The sequence below is a fragment of the Zingiber officinale genome, chromosome 1A, assembly GCF_018446385.1.
Source record: "Zingiber officinale cultivar Zhangliang chromosome 1A, Zo_v1.1, whole genome shotgun sequence".
Lineage (NCBI taxonomy): Eukaryota > Viridiplantae > Streptophyta > Magnoliopsida > Zingiberales > Zingiberaceae > Zingiber > Zingiber officinale.
In genome coordinates, this window is record NC_055987.1 from 142,087,330 (window position 1) to 142,106,402 (window position 19,073).

Genomic DNA, 19,073 nt, shown 5'->3' on the forward strand with positions numbered 1-19,073 from the left:
ATGCGTCATTGTTTTTGATATATGGTGTAATTTTGTGAATACAAAAGGGGTACATGCGTCATTTTTTTTCCATCCGCTGCTTTCCGTCCGATTTTGAGGTGATCAATTTTAGTTCCAAAATTATCCACTGATGGATTGCGTTACTTTTCCTTCGGAAAATTTTAATGAAGTAAACGACAGAAACTTTTCCACCGTGGAAACTTTTCCTTAATTTTGTTTTTCACTCTCCCAAGTAAACAGAGTCTTAGGGATACAATAAGACGGGGTGGAGGCGGGTTTGTCATTCTCACCCTCACCTCATTCTTATTTTTTTGAGTTCGGGGATTCCCTGAATCCGAACCCACAGGGATCAAATCCTCATCCCCGTCTCCATCCTCGTTTCATTTTCAAATTTAATTTATATTATTATTATTATTTAATAATTATTATTAATGATAATATTAATATTAATATCAATATTAATAATATTATTATTAATAATATTTTCAAAAATTTTAATATTAATATTAACATTATTATTAATATTTTTTTAAAAAAATCATATTATTATTTATTAATAATAATAATAATATTTGGGGCGGGTTCGGGGATAGGGATAATATTCCCATACCCGTCCCGAACTCGCACCATCCTCGAAAAATCAGGAATCTCCATCCCTATTTCAGATTTTTCCCGTGAGACTCCAAACCCGCGAAGAAAATTATCATCCCTATACAAAGTCTTCGTTTTCTGTTCATCTAGTTACTGAGGTGTGTTTGGGGTTCATCGGATCGAATTGAAAATCTTGTGCGTTTAGTTTACGTATTTTTTATTTTTATTTTTTGAAAATATGTGTTTTTTTTTTAAATAATTTTTAGATATTCTTTATTTTTTAAAAAATATTATCTATTTTTTAAAATATATATATATATATATATATATAATATAAACCAAACACTATTTTTCTAAAATAGATATTTTCAAAAAATAAAAAAAAAATGTACAAACAAAACATATTATTATAAAAAAATATGAAAAAGGAGAAAAGGAGGAAATATTGAAATATTCTTATAAATTTATTAATTTAGGAGATTAAATCCATTTTTTAGATAAATATTCAAAATTTATAATTTAACTAATCCTTAGATAAATAATCTTATTTTATATTCCGTCTACTAAGTAGATCGGAAAGTATTCATGATTATCCATCTAGAATGATTTGTATCCTTAGATTTATTCTCCTATTAGAGAAAAAATACCACATAATACACCATAGTTAAAATGGCAATTTACCAAATCACGCACTTAAATATCTTAATTGACCAAAAGGCGTATGTTACTTTAGTTTTTACCAAAGGGCGCATTTTTTCAAGTGCACTTCCCTTTTTATCCTTCTGACAAATTAAACCTTTTTTTTGTCGTTTTCCTTTTCTCTCTCTTTTCTTTCCTATTACCTCTTTCATCAACGAAATGTAAGATTTAGTTATTTTTTTGATAACATTTTAATACATTTAGAGAAGCTAAAATAAACAATGGATAGCATAGTTAAACTCCTTGCAACATCAGGAATCCACAGGAACTGAAATGGGTGTAATCTGAGGTGTCTAGGTCCATCAGTGGGTTTCGGTCAAAACCCACTGATGGACCTAGAGAGCTCCGATTGCACCCATTTCAGTTACAAGGAGTTCAAATATGCTATCCATTGTTTATTTTGACTTTTAAAAGGTGTTAAAATAGCAGAAGAAAAAATCAACAAAAGGCTCCAAATCAGGCCTAACGTGGAGCCTTTTTGCTGATTTTTTCTTCTCCTATTTTAACACCTTATAAAAGTCAAAATAAACAATGAATAGCATAGTTAAACTCCTTGCAACATCAGGAATCCACAGGAACTGAAATGGGTGTAATCTGAGGTCTCTAGGTCCATCAGTGGGTTTCGGTCAAAACTCACTGATGGACCTAGAGAGCTCCGATTGCACCCATTTCAGTTTCTATGGATTCCTGGTGTTACAAGGAGTTCAAATATGCCATCCATTGTTTATTTTGACTTTTAAAAGATGTTAAAATAGCAGAAGAAAAAATTAGCAAAAAGGCTCCATGTTAGGCCTGATATGAAATCATATCAGGCCCACGTTGGGCCTGATATGGATGTGGGCCTGATATGGAACCATATCAGGCCCAATGTGGATCTGATATGATTTTTCCTTGAGCTTCATACAATGTAGAGAAATTAATTTGATGATAGAAAACCAAGAGTTCTGTTAGTCCTATGATTTAATTGTCTTTTTCTCAAGCATGTTGTGCAAATTGATTCTCTGTTCCTCTGAACATTGTTTTATCAGTATATTGCTGATAGGTCCATCTTTGGATCTTGTTTGGTCAGCAACTCTTGATGAATTTCTTGATGGATCTAGTAGGGTTGTGGCTTGAATTTGTGTCTAATTCTTTGTGTTTGTTTTCCCTTGTCACCCCATAATTGTGTAATGCCAATGGAAATGGTGTGATTGCCATAACCCACAGTCAATTTTTTTTACTTAAAAAAAAAAGATTGCATCTTCAGCAATAACTTACTGCTTCCAATAATGCTTTGACATCTGAATCAGCAACCTGGTGTCCGAGCTTGCGCAAACCATACTTTAACTCATCAAAATTTATCTGCCCTTTTTTGTTGATATCCATATTCTCAAACATTTCCTTTATGTCGGCAATCTCCTCCATAGACAAGTGTTCAGCTATCACCTGCATTAACACAGTTTTAGAATGAACATAATAATACTAGGTGTGTCTTGGAATAATCAGCTGGACAAATGTCAAGCATTCATACAGAAAGAAATCATGAAAGAAAATATTCTCACCCTAAGAGCTTTCTTTTTAAATTTATTCATCATTGAAAATTGCTGGAGTCTTGCTCGAACAGTTTCACCAAGATTTACATTGGGTGCCTTATTGGCATTCTGCAGCCAAGGATGATCTGTAATGTGAATCATGAGGGTAATGTTGAGAATACAGAAGATATGATGCAGTATTAAGGCAAAGGTATTAGCAGATATTGCAATATACTGATAAAATAATGTTCAGAGGAACAGAGAATCAATTTGCACAATATGCTTGAGAAAAAGATAATTAAATCATAGGACTAACAGAACTCTTGGTTTTCTATCATCAAATTAATTTCTCTACATTGTATGAAGCTCAAGGAAAAATCATATCAGGTCCACATTGGGCCTGATATGATTCCATATCAGGCCTAACGTGGAGCCTTTTTGCTGATTTTTTCTTCTGCTATTTTAACACCTTTTAAAAGTCAAAATAAACAATGGATAGCATATTTAAACTCCTTGTAACACCAGGAATCCATAGAAACTAAAATGGATGCAATCGGAGCTCTCTAGGTCCATCAGTGGGTTTTGACCGAAACTCACTGATGGACCTAGAGACCTCAGATTACACCCATTTCAGTTCCTGTGGATTCCTGATGTTGCAAGGAGTTTAACTATGCTATTCATTGTTTATTTTGACTTTTATAAGGTGTTAAAATAGGAGAAGAAAAAATCAACAAAAAGGCTCCACGTTAGGCCTGATATGGAATCAATCAGGCCCACGTTGGGCCTGATATGGTTCCATATCAGGCCCAACGTGGGCTTGATTTGGAGCCTTTTTGCTGATTTTTTCTTCTGCTATTTTAACACTTTTTAAAAGTCAAAATAAACAATGGATAGCATATTTGAACTCCTTGTAACACCAGAAATCCATAGAAACTGAAATGGGTGGGTCCATCAGTGGGTTTTGACCGAAACCCACTGATGGACCTAGACACCTCAGATTACACCCATTTCAGTTCCTGTGGATTCCTGATGTTGCAAGGAGTTTAACTATGCTATCCATTGTTTATTTTAGCTTCTCTAAATGTATTAAAATGTTATCAAAAAAATAACTAAATCTTACATTTCGTTGATGAAAGAGGTAATAGGAAAGAAAAGAGAGAGAAAAGGAAAACGACAAAAAAAATGTTTAATTTGTCAGAAGGATAAAAATGGAAGTGCACTTGAAAAAATGCGTCCTTTGGTAAAAACTAAAGTAACATACGCTTTTTGGTCAATTAAGATATTTAAGTGCGTGATTTGATAAATTGCCGTAGTTAAAATTCAAACATTAAATATCTAATTAAATACTAAAATACCTTATGAAAACCCAAGGGCGTACGACACCATCACATTTCATTAGATTAAATACTGAAATACCTTATGTATGAAAACGCAAGGGCATACGATCCCATCACATTTATCTTTAATAATATATATTATGTTTTGTTTGGAGGGTGAAAGGGACTATTTGCAAAAGAGAAAGGATGACTTTTCTATTTTTTCGCACGGAAGAATATCCATAGTCATTTGATAATGCATGGTAAAAATGTTTTTTAATAATTAAAATTATAACTCTAAGCTATTTTTTTGGTCCCTTCACGCGCAATTATCTAATCATTTTATCCTTTGGCAAAAAATAACTTTTTATATTATTTTTTAATATCATCAATAGACAATATTATTTACTTTAATATACTAAAGATTTATTTATCGTTCAAGTTTTAATATGGTACAAAAACAAAACAGAGAGAACATAAAGCGTAATAAGTAAAATCCAGCCGCTTATAGTAGTAACCTTTAGGCAACAACCCCACAGAAAGAGGCGAGCTTGTCCTTGGCCTGGATACCCTCCTCTGTAACCAGAAACCCCAAGAAATCACCGTACGTATAAGGTTTGAAGAGGGCGGGGTGGGCATTGTCCACCAGCTCTGCCGGGGCTTGAATCACATAGTCGTCCTGGGGAACTAAGAACATGATCGCAGAGTATCTAATCAAGTTCTGGTCACTCACAGTTATCCGGTGCGGCGGTGCGTCGACCCTGCCATTAGTCCATGCCTATCCCAGAAATAAAGAACGATAAGTCATAACCAGTTTCAATTACAGACTATCAATAAACTAGTTAATATTAAACGAGACATGTCCAACAGATAATCAACGATAAGTGTTTCGATATGGCATTAGAAAATACTTCTCGTCGGCAATAATACAAATAAATTATTTCGACAGTCAAGCCCTCATCAGACAGTAGTAATGTATTAAGCTTTGAATTTGAGTCTGACCTTTTCGTTCCGTGATGTTTAGCGCACTGACAGAAGATTCATGGATTGATAGGATTATGCCACAAGTTTTATCCACTATACCTACCCTATGCAATCCAATAAGACCAACTATCCTGAATGATGAGATCAAATACATCATTGAGATAGCATTTAATTGTGTGAATCTTTTGTGAACATACACCAGAGAATTGTGCGTAAAATGAGGGGCAAGAGAAATCCATTTGGACCTTCATGGAAAATCTCTTCGAAGGAGGCCTTCACAGAATTTGCCACCCAACAATGCCTACTGAATATGCATAAACATAATTGTGGTACTTTAAGGCTCCGTTTTGTAGGGATGATAGGATTAGGATTATGTTTTCAAAAAGTTATTAATATACCGTTTGGTAGAATTGATTGGGGGTAGGATTAGGATTGTTTAAGAGTGGGATTCACAATCCCTATGTTGGTTTCTTTTTGACAGCATGGAAAAACACAAAACAAAGTGGTAACCACTCACAGTAATCTCCCGATGAAATCGAAGAAGAACCGTCGGGCGTCGTTGCCGTCGGAAACATGATCATGAGTAACCGGAAAGTGTTTCATGGTTCACGAGCCAAATCCTCAACCTCTTGGATGTTCTTCTTTGCTCGACGGACCTCTGATCACCGTCGCCTCTGCCTTCACCTTATTCTCTTCTCGCTTGCCACCAATTGCTCTTGGACGCCATCATATATAGCAAGCAAAACATCGGTTATCAACCGATGCTTTGATGGCTGGCTTTCAATGGAGGAAGATGAAGGTGAATGGACACCCCTTCATCTTCCTGACGTTGCAACTGATGCAACGTCTAACATCTCCCATATGTCCAAATCAATCCATAAGTTTATATGATCACATAAACCATGTTAGTCACATAGACTACGAGGTGATCATGTCATATGCCAAAGTCAAATATTAATTAATCACAAATACCGATTAAGTCATATAGACTATTTGACGATCAGGTCACGAAGACTAGAGCAAAATTAGTTAGTCATAAAGACCAAATAAGTCACATAGACTTTATGATGATCAAGTCACGAAGATCAGAGCATTAATTAGTCACAAAGACCATATAAGAACATCTGTTCCATACATTAGGGAAAATGCTTCGTGCGACAGCAAGCATACTGAGCATTTATTACTAAGAAGATTGTCACACCTTACATAGATGTTCTTTAGAATGAATCAGAGACATCAATGACTTGCCTTTACTCCAGATTAAATTATTTACATCATTATGAATATCTCTAATCCCTCATATTGACTATATGTCAATAACTAAAAATGTAACTGGTACCAGTGAATAAATATCATAGATGTAAATCAATCTTAATCTTCTTTTTTAGCTAAAATCTATTCATTTTAATCAATCGCTTTCCTAGTTATGCTCAATAGACCGAATCATCCATAGTCAATAGAAAACATGTTAAAGTAGCAGACACTGATCAGAACTTCAAGTAGACAGTTAAATAGTCACTTAGGGTAAGATTGAGATTAACTTATAATCTCAAGGGTCTCACATAATAGAGAAGCAGGATCCATTCTCCTACTACCCTTCTTGTCGCCATAGCACATGTGGTATGAATCACATGCTACGATATTATTCTTTTTACTAAAAAGAGCGCATGTTTTTCCAAAAATTTAACATCGTACAGATTTCGATCTAGACATTCCTAATGTTTAATCTTGAATTTAACACATGAATTTCAATCTGGCCTTAAGCAGATTCAGTAAATGGTAGGTACATTTACTCTGATCATTACATAAATGATCTCATCTTGAGACAATTATCAAGGCGACCTTAACTTACGGGTATGTCTCTATTCATAGCTACATAAACTATCCCATAAGCAACGGTTTTACCTCTATTCATACTTAACAAATAGAAATGATTGTCTATGTGAGTGAACCAATCTCAATCTGCCAACATCCTTATCGAGACTTTATTCGAATGTAACAACGACATATACACTGATTAGATCATGACATTTTTCATTTATCAAAATGTCTTTACAATAAGTTACATTATTCGAAGTCCCAAAGACTTCACATGTCCATGAAATGACTTTTTAGTCAATGGCTTAGTAAAAGGATCAGCAAACATATTTCGTGTAGGGATGTACTCAAGAATTATCTTTTTCTTGTCAACAATATCCCTTACAAAATTATACTTAATTTCTATATGCTTGTCTTTGCTGTAATATTTGGGATCCTTGGAAAAAAACTATTGCAGCTTGACTGTCACAGTACACTGTAATAGGACTCCCACTGTCCTCAGCAATCTTCATATGCTTCAGGAACCTTCTTAGCCAGACAGTCTCTTGCACAACCGCTGCACAAGCCACATACTCAGTTTCCATTATCGACAAGGCTACACAAGCCTGCTTCTTGCTGTTCCATGAGATGACGCCACCATTCAGCAAGAAGATATAGTCAGATGTGAATTTTCTGTCATCAAGGTCCCCTGCCCAATCTGCATCTGTGTAGCCACTTAGAATCATATCTGATCCTTGGAAACAGAGGCAATAATCCACTGTTCCTTTGAGATATCTGGAAACAGAGGCAATATAGCTTATATCAGGACGAGTACACAATATGGTGTACATTAAACTACCAATAGCATTGACATATGATTTTTTCTTCATTTCGGCTATTTCCTCAGGAGTCTTGGAATACATATTTTTGCTCAAAGCAGTACCTCTCGCTATAGGCGTCTGTTCGATATTGCAATTTGACATATTGAAGTGTTGTAGCATCTTAGTGATATAAGCTTCTTAAGATAAACTCAAAAGTCTTTTTGATCGATCTCTAATGATCTTCACTCCTAAGATGTACTCTGCTTCTCCCATATCTATTATGTCAAATTGCGATGAAAACCAATATTTGACTTCTATCACACACTTTATGTCACTTCCAGCTATTAACACATCATCAACATATAATGATAAAATGACAAACTTTCCTTTTTCCTTTCTAAGGTAAACACAATGATCCTCATTGATCATTTCGAAACCATAAGACAAAATGACTTCATTAAATCTCATGTTCCATTGTCTTGACACTTGCTTTAACCCATATATAGACTTCCTAAGTCTACATACTTTATTCTCTTGGCCTTCAGCAACATAACCTTATGGTTGTACCATATAGATTTCTTCGTCAAGATTACCATTAAGGAAAGTCGTTTTACATTCATCTGATGTAATTCTATGTCAAATTGTGCTACTATAGCTAGGATGACACGTATTGACACAAACTTCACAATTGGGGAGAATGTCTCTTCAAAGTCAATACCCTCCATTTGGGTATATCCTTTTGCAACTAATCGAGGTTTGTATCAATTAATCGATCCATCTTCTTTCCTCTTTATTTTGAGAATTCTCTTATTCCCAATAGCCCTTCGGCCTGGAGGAAGATCGACTAAATCTCAAACTTGATTTTTTCTCATTGACTTCATTTCCTCATCCATTGTAATTTTTCATTTTTCTCTTACTGAGCTTCTCAAAGCTTCCTCAACTATTCGAGGTTCCTCATCATCAACTGGGAGAATCATCAATACCTCATTCTCAATATCAAACCTTCTCCGAGGAATAATCTGACGACTACTTCTTCGTAGGTTAGACTGTTAAGAAACTGATTTATTCAGTGACAAATTACTCCCACTAGGTTGACTAGATTCAGGCATCTCCTGATTTGTTGATAAAGGACCATCATCCCCCTCCTTTATCTCATATAGAGGAATTGTTTTATCAACTTCACCTCGTGTTGGGAACTCAGTTTCAAGAAAAGTAGCATCTCTTGACTCTATTTCAGAGATGGTTCCATCTTATCGCTCACCAATAAAAATATAACCCTTAGAAGTCTCATAATACCTTATAAAGATATACTTCTTACCTCTGGATCCTAATTTTTCATGTTCATGAGTCTTATCATGAACGTAGGCAGCTGACCCCCAAGGTCTCAGATACCTAAATCCGACTTTCTGTCTGTCCAACATTCATGTGGAGTAGATGGAACTGACTTAATTTAAAGGCACTTTGTTAAGTATATAGGCCGTAACTAATAATGCATCTCCCCAATAGGAGATTGGCAAATTAGCATGCGCCATCATAGACCTAACCATTTCAATAAGAGTCCTATTTCTTCTTTCAGCAACCTCATTTTACTGTGGAGTTCCAGGGATAGTTAGTTGTCTAATAATCTCTTTCTCATTACACATTGTCTTGAACTGATCAGACAAATATTCACCTCCACAGTCAGTGCGCAAGGTTTTAACTTTACATTCCAATTGATTCTTAACTTCGTTCAAGTAACGAATAAAGCAATCTAATGTTTCAAATTTGTGAGAAATCAAATACACATGACCAAAATGTGTGAAGTCATCAATGAATGTAATGAAATAAGAACTCTCATTTCTAGCATTCATATTCATTGGACCACAAATATCCGAATGAATTAATTGCAATGGTGATTCAACCCTAATAGCCTTACCAAATGGTTTCCTAGTCGTCTTTCCAACAAGACAATGCTCACATATAGACAAGTCAATCTTAGCATGAGTGTCTAAAAGACCCTCCTTAGCTAATCTATTCATTTGTTCTTGTCCTATATGTCTTAATCTAGCATGCCAAATTTCATCATTAACAACAATATTACTAGTAAGAGCAATGTTTGAAAAACAACCATCATTATTATTTGGTTCTATATCAAGAACCATAAAATCATTTGTTACATAAGCATGCCCAATTAACACAGAGTTAATTCGAAGTTCCACATAACGGCTATAAAAATTTACACAATAATCTAAATCAAGAAGACAAATGATGGAAACCAGATTCCGTCGAATCTCAGGAGCATACAGGATATCATGTAGAAATAGGGTACGCCCACCACGTAGGTTGAGCTTGCAAGTATCAATTCCTTTGACTTTAATTCTTGCATTGTTTCCTACATATATCCATTTGTTGTCAGCTGGTACCCGACGGTACTCTACATATGTAGCTCGATCACGTATTACGTGGTTCGTTGCTCCTGAATCTACAATCCACAAAAGATACGAATCAGCTAACAATACTGTACTTGCAACATGATGCTCATGGAAAGAATATAGAGATGGATCTACCTTTTTAGGCTTAGTACAATCCCGAGCAAAATGGTCCTTCTTGTCACAGTTGAAGCAGGTTAACTTGCTCCTAGGTTTTTGTCCATATCTCTTTCCTTTCTTCTTGATTTGATTTTTAACAACAACAGCACTAGCCTCCTTTCCTTTTCCCTTTCCTTTCTTAAACCATCTTTTCTTATTCTTGGAACCAGAACCTTCAGCTACAAAAGCTTGACTAGAAATCCTTACGGATTCAATCCTCTCCGCCTCAAGTTCAACATGGCTTGAGACATCAGTGAAAGTCTTGATACTCTCACTGTGGGTCAGATTCTGTTTCATCATTTTCCAAGAATCAGGAAGGGAACGGATAACTGCTTGAACCTGTTGTTCATCGGTCAACGTATGACCAGCAGTCTTAAGCTCTCGAATCATGTTACCTATCTCCCTGAGATGTTGGGCCATGGTAACATTCAAGCGTTTTTTATAGCTATCAAACTTAATTGTTAGCTGACGGAGCTTACTGAGACTAACTCCACTGTACTTTTCTCTAAGGGCTACCCAGACAGCATGAGCCGATGGTAATGGCTCATACTCAAATACCATGTCATCCACCATTGAACTAATCAATATTCCCTTAGCAATGGAGTCTTTCATTTTGCATGTCTTATAGGCATCAAGGTCACGTCTGTGTTGTGCTGTAGAACCATCAGCTGGTTCTTCCATGAATTGATTTACAACCTCTAGAACTTCTTATTTCTCAAGAATATATTGTATCTTGAGGTGCCAAATTTTATAGTTATCCCCATATAATTTCTCTCCCTTATTAAGTTCGGCTATGATGTTTTTAATTGTCATGATCTACATAAATAAACACATTATTTATTATTTCAATGTAATTCATATATGTGCAATTTATCTATTGACTCAGTGTACATTAGAGTTAGTTTACAAAATCAAGTGATAACATTATTTTCACTCATCATTTGCACGTTCTAATCTAATCAACATTGATCAATTATATTACACACATCCCATCTAATGAACGAATCATTATTAAAATGAATTAATCATTTTTCATATGAACTAATCATATGGATATATGAACTAATCATAATTACATAAACTAATCATAGCAAGTTAGTTAACACATAACATAACTATTTATTTATCATAACTCTGTTCGTACATAATGACAGAAATTATTACATGACTCAAACACTAAATGGGCTAACACTGTTCGTACATAACGACAGTAAACAGAACACTAGTAAACTCGATAGGCTAATACTGCTCCCACTAGGACAAATCTAGTGTAGCGGCCAACATTATCCCTATTAACTTGGACTCATTTGGGATAATCTCAGACGGGACAACTTCAGGATTCTTTATCAGATCCATTTCTAGATCTTCCTCGAACATTTCCTAGTCCTCTTCAGACTCTTCAGGCTCTTCTTCAGCCATATAGTGTAGTTCCTCACACAGTTTTGAATATGTGACGCGCCATTCATGGCATCCTCATACATAATCTGCTATTACCCTAAGATACTCTAGCAATGAATGCATCAATACCCAGATCCTATAACTGTCCAGGACTGGAAACTCTTCTTACTCAAGTTTCTAGAATAGTCTATCAAGCCTTCTAACATGTCCGTTGACTCCATAAACAGACTTATACTCTATCTCCTGAATCTCCTCCTGGAGATGGTTTCACCGCACTTCGCGACGAGTCAATGTGGTAATCGTCCAAGCCATCTGAAAAACTGAATTCAAATAAATCAATACAAAACTGACTAACCAGTACAAAACCAGTTTAATTCAATTTATACAGACATACAACCATCATTATGAGTCAAGAAAAGCAAATCTTCTTGATTTTCAGGAGTTTAAGTCGACTGACCGATTGGACCAGTCGATCAAGAGTCCGAATCTTAAGCTTAGTCTATCGTCCTTAATAGAATTAATCTAATTGGACATAGATTTCAAATTTATGTTCTGAGATTGTTTAAGCCTATTTAAGTCATTTTCAGACTTATTGATCAAACTTAGGTCTATTTGATTCATCCAATGCCCATTGGATTAAGTCTGACCCATTAGAACAAATCTAATCTTTTTGATCAAATCTGACACAACAGAACTAATCCGGTCATATTTGATCAGTCCAACTTCTGTAATCAAGATCACCCCAATTAATTCAATAATAAACCTAACTAGCTAAACCAACAAATAATTTGAACAAGATTTAGGTATCATTGAAGCAAACTGATCTGCTTAAATCAACTAATAATTTAAACCAGATCTGGGTTTGATTGGATAAGTTGGTCTGATTCAATTTTCAGTTAATTGAACCATAAATTAATTAAATATCTATTTATTAATTAATAATATATTTATATATGCATTTAATTAATTAATAAATATATTTAATTAAACTTTAAACATGTACTGATTTATATACATGATGCACTATGCTTCGTCAAAATCTACTATTCATCTTTTTTTTTCTTTCTTTAATCGATTCATGAATCGATTAAGTTACTCCGCATCTCAAGTTTTTTTTTCAATCGATTCTTCAATCGATTAAAACTGCATTCAATCGATTGATGAATCGATTTAGTCACTGTGCTATGAACTTAATAGATTCAATTTCCTTCCCAATCGATCCAAATGCATGAATCGATTGAGTAATCGATTAAAACAAGAAAAAATGTGCATTGTTCATCTTCTATCTCGCGATAAACGCGATTCTTCCCGCGGCTGAATTTCACCGGTATTTAAACACGGTCACCGACGCTCCTTTGCCGCGACTCTATGCCGTCGAGGACTACATGATCTCCACGCAGCCGGGTGGATTGCGATTCTGGATGTGATTCTTGCATAAATCGCTGAAATCACAACGTCGCGATTTCTCCATGCTTTCAAAACAGGGCTTTGATACCATTGTTAGTTTCTTTTTGATAGCATGGAAAAACACAAAACAAAGTGGTAACCACTCACAGTGATCTCCCGATGAAATCGAAGAAGAACCGTCGGGCGTCGTTGCTGTCGGAAACATGATCATGAGTAATCGGAAAGAACTTCAAGGTTCACGAGCCAAATCCCTAGCCTCTCGGATGTTCTTCTTTGCTCGACGAACCTCTGATCACCGTCGCCTCTACCTTCACCTTATGCTCTTCTCGCTTGCCACCGATTGCTCTTGGACGCCATCATATATAGTAAGCAAAACATCGGTTATCAACCGATGCTTTGATGGTTGACTTTCAATGGAGGAAGATGAAGGTGAATGGACACCCCTTCATCTTCCTAACGTTGCAACCGATGCAACGTCTAACATCCTAGATATGGGGAGTGATTATTAATTCTATCCCTAATCTTATCCTAATCAATCCAATTCTAATTTTATCACCCCTAACAAACGGAGCCTAAGAGTGTAATTCAATGAGGAACAATTAAAGTGCGGGAAAGAAGCTGCACTGGGAGAATGAAATAGAGGACACGTAAAATCCATTGCACCTTGAATTTTCCAATTCATTGTAGTAAATCCCCTTGTTCCAAGTTATGTGTAGGGAGTGCCCGTTGATTTCTCTAATTCATGGAATTTGGCTGGTAGACCAAAATTGATCAAGTGAATGTAAACAAGAACATTTAATTTTTCCATGATTAAGTTTATTCAACAAAATAAAAAAACAAAGAAACCAACGTAAAAAAAAAAACAAAAAGAGAGAAGAAGAAGAAGAAGAAGATACCCGGATGGCATTGCCAGCAAAGACGAAAAAGGAGGCCGGTGAACTAGGCTTCGCCGAGATCCACTCCTCTTCGTCGTCTCCAATCTCCACCTCCAATCCATCCACCTCGTTCAACTGACACACCACCGAGAACGTGTTCGTGTCCCGGTGAGCCTCATATCCCGACAGCTTAACCTCCTCCGCCCCTTCCTTTTCCTCCCCGTACTTGATGAGACGAAGCATATAATACATGGTGGATTCCGATAGCTCCGCTTGGTACTTCTCCACTCCCAAGCCCTCGCACACCATCCTCCTCACCATCTCCTCCAGCTCTGCCACCTTAATCGAGAACGAGAGGGTCGTCTCGCTGCAAGCCAAGCAACAATTTACCAGCAAAATCGAACGATCGGAGATATCAACGGGGTTGGTAGATTACATACCTCGCACGAGGGTTTCCATCGGGCCAGAGTAGGCTGAAAAAGTTGTCGACGGCGTCGGCATCGGAGGCGCCCGTGATGGCGAGGCTCTCGTAGGCGAGACCCGGGATCTGACCCATGTAGCCGCCGTAGAGCCTAGCGGAGCTATTCTTGATTTTGACCTCGCGAGGCAGCGGGAACAGCTCCTGGGAGACCATGCGGAGGAGGGAGTCGCGGAGGTGAGGAGAGACGCGATCGTACACTGCCTCGAAGCAGCCAACGGTGGCCATGGCGCGCATCACCTGGTTCCGGACGGCGGTCCAGGCGGGTGATCCGCTATCCGCCGGGCCAATCCCGGAGAAATCGATCTTAGGGAGGTGCCCCGGCGCTGCTTCGGATGCCATCGTCGCCTTGCTCTTTCCCCCAATTCCAAATCCCTGAACCCTGCTGTGTTTTTCACTCAATCATCGACTACAAAACGAAAAAGAAACAATTAGCGTACGTTTGGATAGCATAAAATAGCGTTTGAACTATTTCAAATTATTTATTTATTTGAAGATTAGAAAAATAAATCTCAACTGATATTAAAATCAATGTACATGATACTTGAGAATATTTTCTTAAATTACGCCCTCAGGGTAATGGCTATCAAAAACTTTGAGTTTTATCGGGATTCGAACTTAGACATGTAATATTACATGTACTAATCATTAAATTATTTCAAGCGAGAAAATAATCACGGACTACTACTAATCTTTGGAATATTGACTAGTACATAAGGAATGTATTTATTTCAGGTTTAAAAATTTTACATTATGGCAAAAGGTGAATACACTCACCTCAGCGCCCTCGCCAATCCGTCCTAGGATTAACACGGAAGAGGTAAATCATGGGCGACTACTAACCTTTGGAATAGTGACTAACACATAAGAAAGGTATTTACCTCGGTTTTGTCGAAATTCAAACTCTAGACCTTTACATTATGGCAAAAGGGAAATACGCTTGTCCCCAACGCCCCCGCCAATCCGTCCCAGGATCAATACAGAGGAGGTAAATTACAGACGACTACTAATTTTTGAAATAATTACTAGCACATAAATGAAATATTTACCTCCCAGGCCTTTAAATTGTGGCATATCCTTATCAAATGGACCTGATGCAACGCAAATAAACAAAATGTAGTCTGATTCAGATATAAATATTTAAAAAGTTTGGTCTTTCTACCCAAAAATCATCCTTTCTTCCTAGACACGACGAGAAGTACAGTAGTAAATAGATTAACAATAAGCAATGTGCAAGGAATCACACATTGAAGCAGAATTAAGCACTCACAGCAATTTTTTTTTATCACCATTCACGGCTAGAATGTGGCGAGAAGTTTCTAGGTGAGCTAAACGATGACGATAGACTCGAGAAGCTTCTTGGTGAGGTTACTTCTGGATGATTGTCTCAATCAGCAAGGGGTTCTTGAGACTGGAAGGTCGATCTTTCGATCTAATGATCGAATAAGTGGATTAGAAGAAGGATCTTTTACCATTGCGATCGAATTATAGTGAATATTCGATCTTAATTAGTTGCGATTTCTTCTTAAATTTATCGTCTCTTAGATTATAGTTTGGGTCGGGATAAGTGATCGAAGAGCGGCCTTTGGCCGTCGATAGTGGGCAAGTGGTCAGACAGTCTGGCGCTAAGTGAGGGGCGGACTCTGAGTGGCCTTCGGCCACCCACCTTGACGTAAACTATAACCTGGAAGGGACGGTGAATCTAAGGAGAGATCATAACAAATTACGGTCAAATTGTGATAGCGATCCGATCGTAATTACCAGTGGTTTATCCCTTGGTTTATTTTTGTGTGGACTAGGGGATTTGGCCTCTTGAGAATGTATTGTCCTTTCGACTTCTTGGAGGGCACGTTGCCGCTCTACCACTATTGCTACGGCTACACCTGGAGTTTCTTCCGAATCTTGCCACTAATCATGGTCATCGCTCTACACTTGCCGCCAATCGGCTAGGCAACTAAAATTGGGAATTAAAATTATGAAATTGATAAAATTGGAACATTTTTTTATTCCCGTACCCTTCCTCATATCCCAAATTGAGATATAAGAAATTCAGCCTCTTCTTCTTCCCTTTTAAGGTTAAACCTTACCCTTCTTTCCCCTTCAACTCCTTAACTCAGTCCTTTTCAAATGAGAATAAAAATTTTTCGTCTCATTTGATCGTATTCAGAAATTGAGAAGGGTGGACCGTCGGTGATGTGACTAGAATATGGACCAACTCGCCATGACCCAAAGGTAGGAGGGATGATGAGTTGTCTTCTATATTGACTGAGTCGCTGGACCTCCAAAAAAGAGAAGAACCGAAAGTGTCCGAAAGTTTTGGGTCAATGGTACTTGAAAGGTTGCTAGAAAATAGACGGTGACTGTCCCGATCTAGCCCTCCGACGCTCAAGTCAACCTCTGAAATTACTGAATGTAAAGCATACTAGGACCACAAGAGTGGACTGGAAATGGCACAGAACTGGAGCCGATAGCGAGGAGCTGGAGACGATGAAACGAAATTGAATGCAGCATGGATCCAGAGGCGATAGCACAAAGCCAAATGCGACATGGATCTGGAAGGTGGTACACAGCCGGAATACGGCAGCGACACACATGCCGGAATATGACAACGACACACAAATTGGAATATGACAACGACACGCAAGACGAAATACAACAACGATTTGAAGGCCGGAACACAACATCTCACTCACAGGCTGGAATATAACAATAGCTCAAAGGCCAAAACATGAGAGTGACTCATAGGCCAGGATATAACAATGGCTCGCAAGCTCGACAGCTCAAAGGCCAAATGTAGTAAACCACAAAGAGTCGAACAGAGTAGGCGACACAGAGTCACAGAGTCAGTCGGTGGAGGACTGTCGGCACAAGAGAGATGGCGAAGCCAACCCCGCTAGGTGTGAGGGCGATGGCGGTCAACTGTGGCACTAGGACAATAGCGAAGAGGGGGAGAGGAGATTGCTCTAATGGTAGAAATTATTGAATATGTGCTGGCGGCATCGACAGATGTGTCGACGGTTGGGGACTGCTCGTAGAGGACCGTGGAGCGGCACTGGCGGTTGTTGCCTGAGCTGCGGGAGTGGCTAGTGTGCAAAGGGAAATGGAGGAGAGCGGCGGCACAAGCCAGTCGTGGCTTCTCGTGGTCTATGACAATGGTGTGGTCGACATCTGCAACGGAGGTGGCCGGAGGTGGTGAAGTTGCCAATGTGATGGGAGGAAGCGCGCATGAGAGGGGACGTCGGACGATAGGGCATGAGAGGGAGGAAGTCGGCGGGGTGGCCTCGGCGGGGAGAGGGAGAGGCGGCGCGGTGGTGTCAGCGTGGAGAGGGAGAGAGACTGTTGCTGTTGGAGGGGATGCCAGAGGTGGCGGTGTGCATACTTGGCAGCATCGTCCATGAGGTGGCAATGACCTGTTACAAGGGTTGCAAGGTGGTGGTGGCCAGATGCGATGAGGCAGTGCATGAGGAAAAATGAGAAGGGGAGAGGCGGCCAGGCCTGGCCAAGGCTACTCGCAGCCAACGATGAGAGGGGCGGCCGACATCGGAGAAAAGCAGAGCTGACCGTATTCTCACGTGCGAAGGAGTAGGGAGATGGCGTGAGGCAGCAGAGTGCATGATCGAGAGAAACGAAGATAAAAAAACCCTAGACCTCTGTTGGGATGTATACTATAAACCTAGCTTTTGTATGAACATCTGTTTTGAAATATTTTGAAATGAGAATCACTTTGGTTAAATGTCTGCATTTTATATTTATATATATGTCAATGCAGTTGTCCATTTAATTTATATTGTAGATGACATGGTGTGTGGTGCTACACAGAAGATCATGTTATCGGTTCCTTATAAATTATAAATAGTAGCTCACAACCAAGATGAATTGGGACAAACCATTGGAACGGTTGTAGTGTAATTTGGTATTAGTCTGTCTTGATTATAAAATTATACTAGTACACTATGTGTGTATTGAGCAGGACCATTTGAGGTTGTTCGATTTATACTGACTATATAAAAGAACAGAACCTCTGTTATTATGGATGTGCATCCTCTTAATCCCTATATAATAACAAGCACGTATACTTAGTATTTATGTCTTTAACTTATCAATGGGTGAGATTTATCCGTTAAATAATAGGCCCGATGAGTTGGGAAATAATACTATTTATATGGTGTATTGTTGATTATAGAAGGAATATGTGTCATAATTATTTAGGTTGATGATGTCCCCTTGAGGAGCTCATAAAGATTATGATGTAAACCCTGCAGGTGGACTTAGTCCGGTATGATAATAAGGTTAAGTGGTACTACTCTTAGAATCAGATGTTAATTAATTGAGTTGTCAATAATTCATTTAATTAACGGACATACGATATCTTAAATACAAGGAGATTAACACATTCATGATAAGAAGGAGCCCATATTGTAATATGGGATTGGTGCGGTAGTTCAATAATAACCCTTTAGTGGTATAAGTTATTATTAATGGACTTGGGTTGGGTGTTCGGGTCGAACACAGGAAGCTTAAGCCCATCAGGAGGCCTAAACCAATTCCTCCTCTAGGTTCTTGTTGTAGCCTCTATATAAAGCCTCATATCCACTTATCCATAACTTGGTTTGGTTTAACTTAACTTGG

At 37.9% G+C, this 19,073-nt stretch overlaps 2 protein-coding genes across 2 annotated transcripts; both read right to left on the minus strand.

Moving 5' to 3' along the window:
- Positions 1-2,510: 2,510 nt before the first annotated feature.
- Positions 2,511-2,981, minus strand: LOC122010537 (calcium-dependent protein kinase 20-like). The gene is made up of 2 exons (XM_042567065.1): positions 2,832-2,981; positions 2,511-2,715 (listed from the first exon to the last, which is right to left on the minus strand). Exons 1-2 carry the CDS (start codon positions 2,961-2,963, stop codon positions 2,533-2,535), a joined length of 315 nt encoding a protein of 104 aa, XP_042422999.1. The 5' UTR covers positions 2,964-2,981; the 3' UTR covers positions 2,511-2,532.
- A 1,540-nt stretch (positions 2,982-4,521) lies between these two features.
- On the minus strand, positions 4,522-14,880 carry LOC122036650 (probable 2-oxoglutarate-dependent dioxygenase AOP1). The gene is made up of 3 exons (XM_042596050.1): positions 14,407-14,880; positions 13,988-14,333; positions 4,522-4,895 (listed from the first exon to the last, which is right to left on the minus strand). Exons 1-3 carry the CDS (start codon positions 14,784-14,786, stop codon positions 4,638-4,640), a joined length of 984 nt encoding a protein of 327 aa, XP_042451984.1. The 5' UTR covers positions 14,787-14,880; the 3' UTR covers positions 4,522-4,637.
- Positions 14,881-19,073: the final 4,193 nt, after the last annotated feature.

Coding starts and splice junctions, on each gene's coding strand:
- LOC122036650 (XM_042596050.1), bottom strand. CDS start 14,786: ATGGCATCCGAAGCAGCGCCGGGGCACCTCCCTAAGATCGATTTCTCC. Junction 14,334..14,406: donor GATGGAAACCCTCGTGCGAG/GTATGTAATCTA, acceptor CTTGGCTTGCAG/CGAGACGACCCTCTCGTTCT. Junction 4,896..13,987: donor TTGCTGGCAATGCCATCCGG/GTATCTTCTTCT, acceptor TTTCTGGGATAG/GCATGGACTAATGGCAGGGT.
- LOC122010537 (XM_042567065.1), bottom strand. CDS start 2,963: ATGATTCACATTACAGATCATCCTTGGCTGCAGAATGCCAATAAGGCA. Junction 2,716..2,831: donor TTAAAAAGAAAGCTCTTAGG/GTGAGAATATTT, acceptor GTGTTAATGCAG/GTGATAGCTGAACACTTGTC.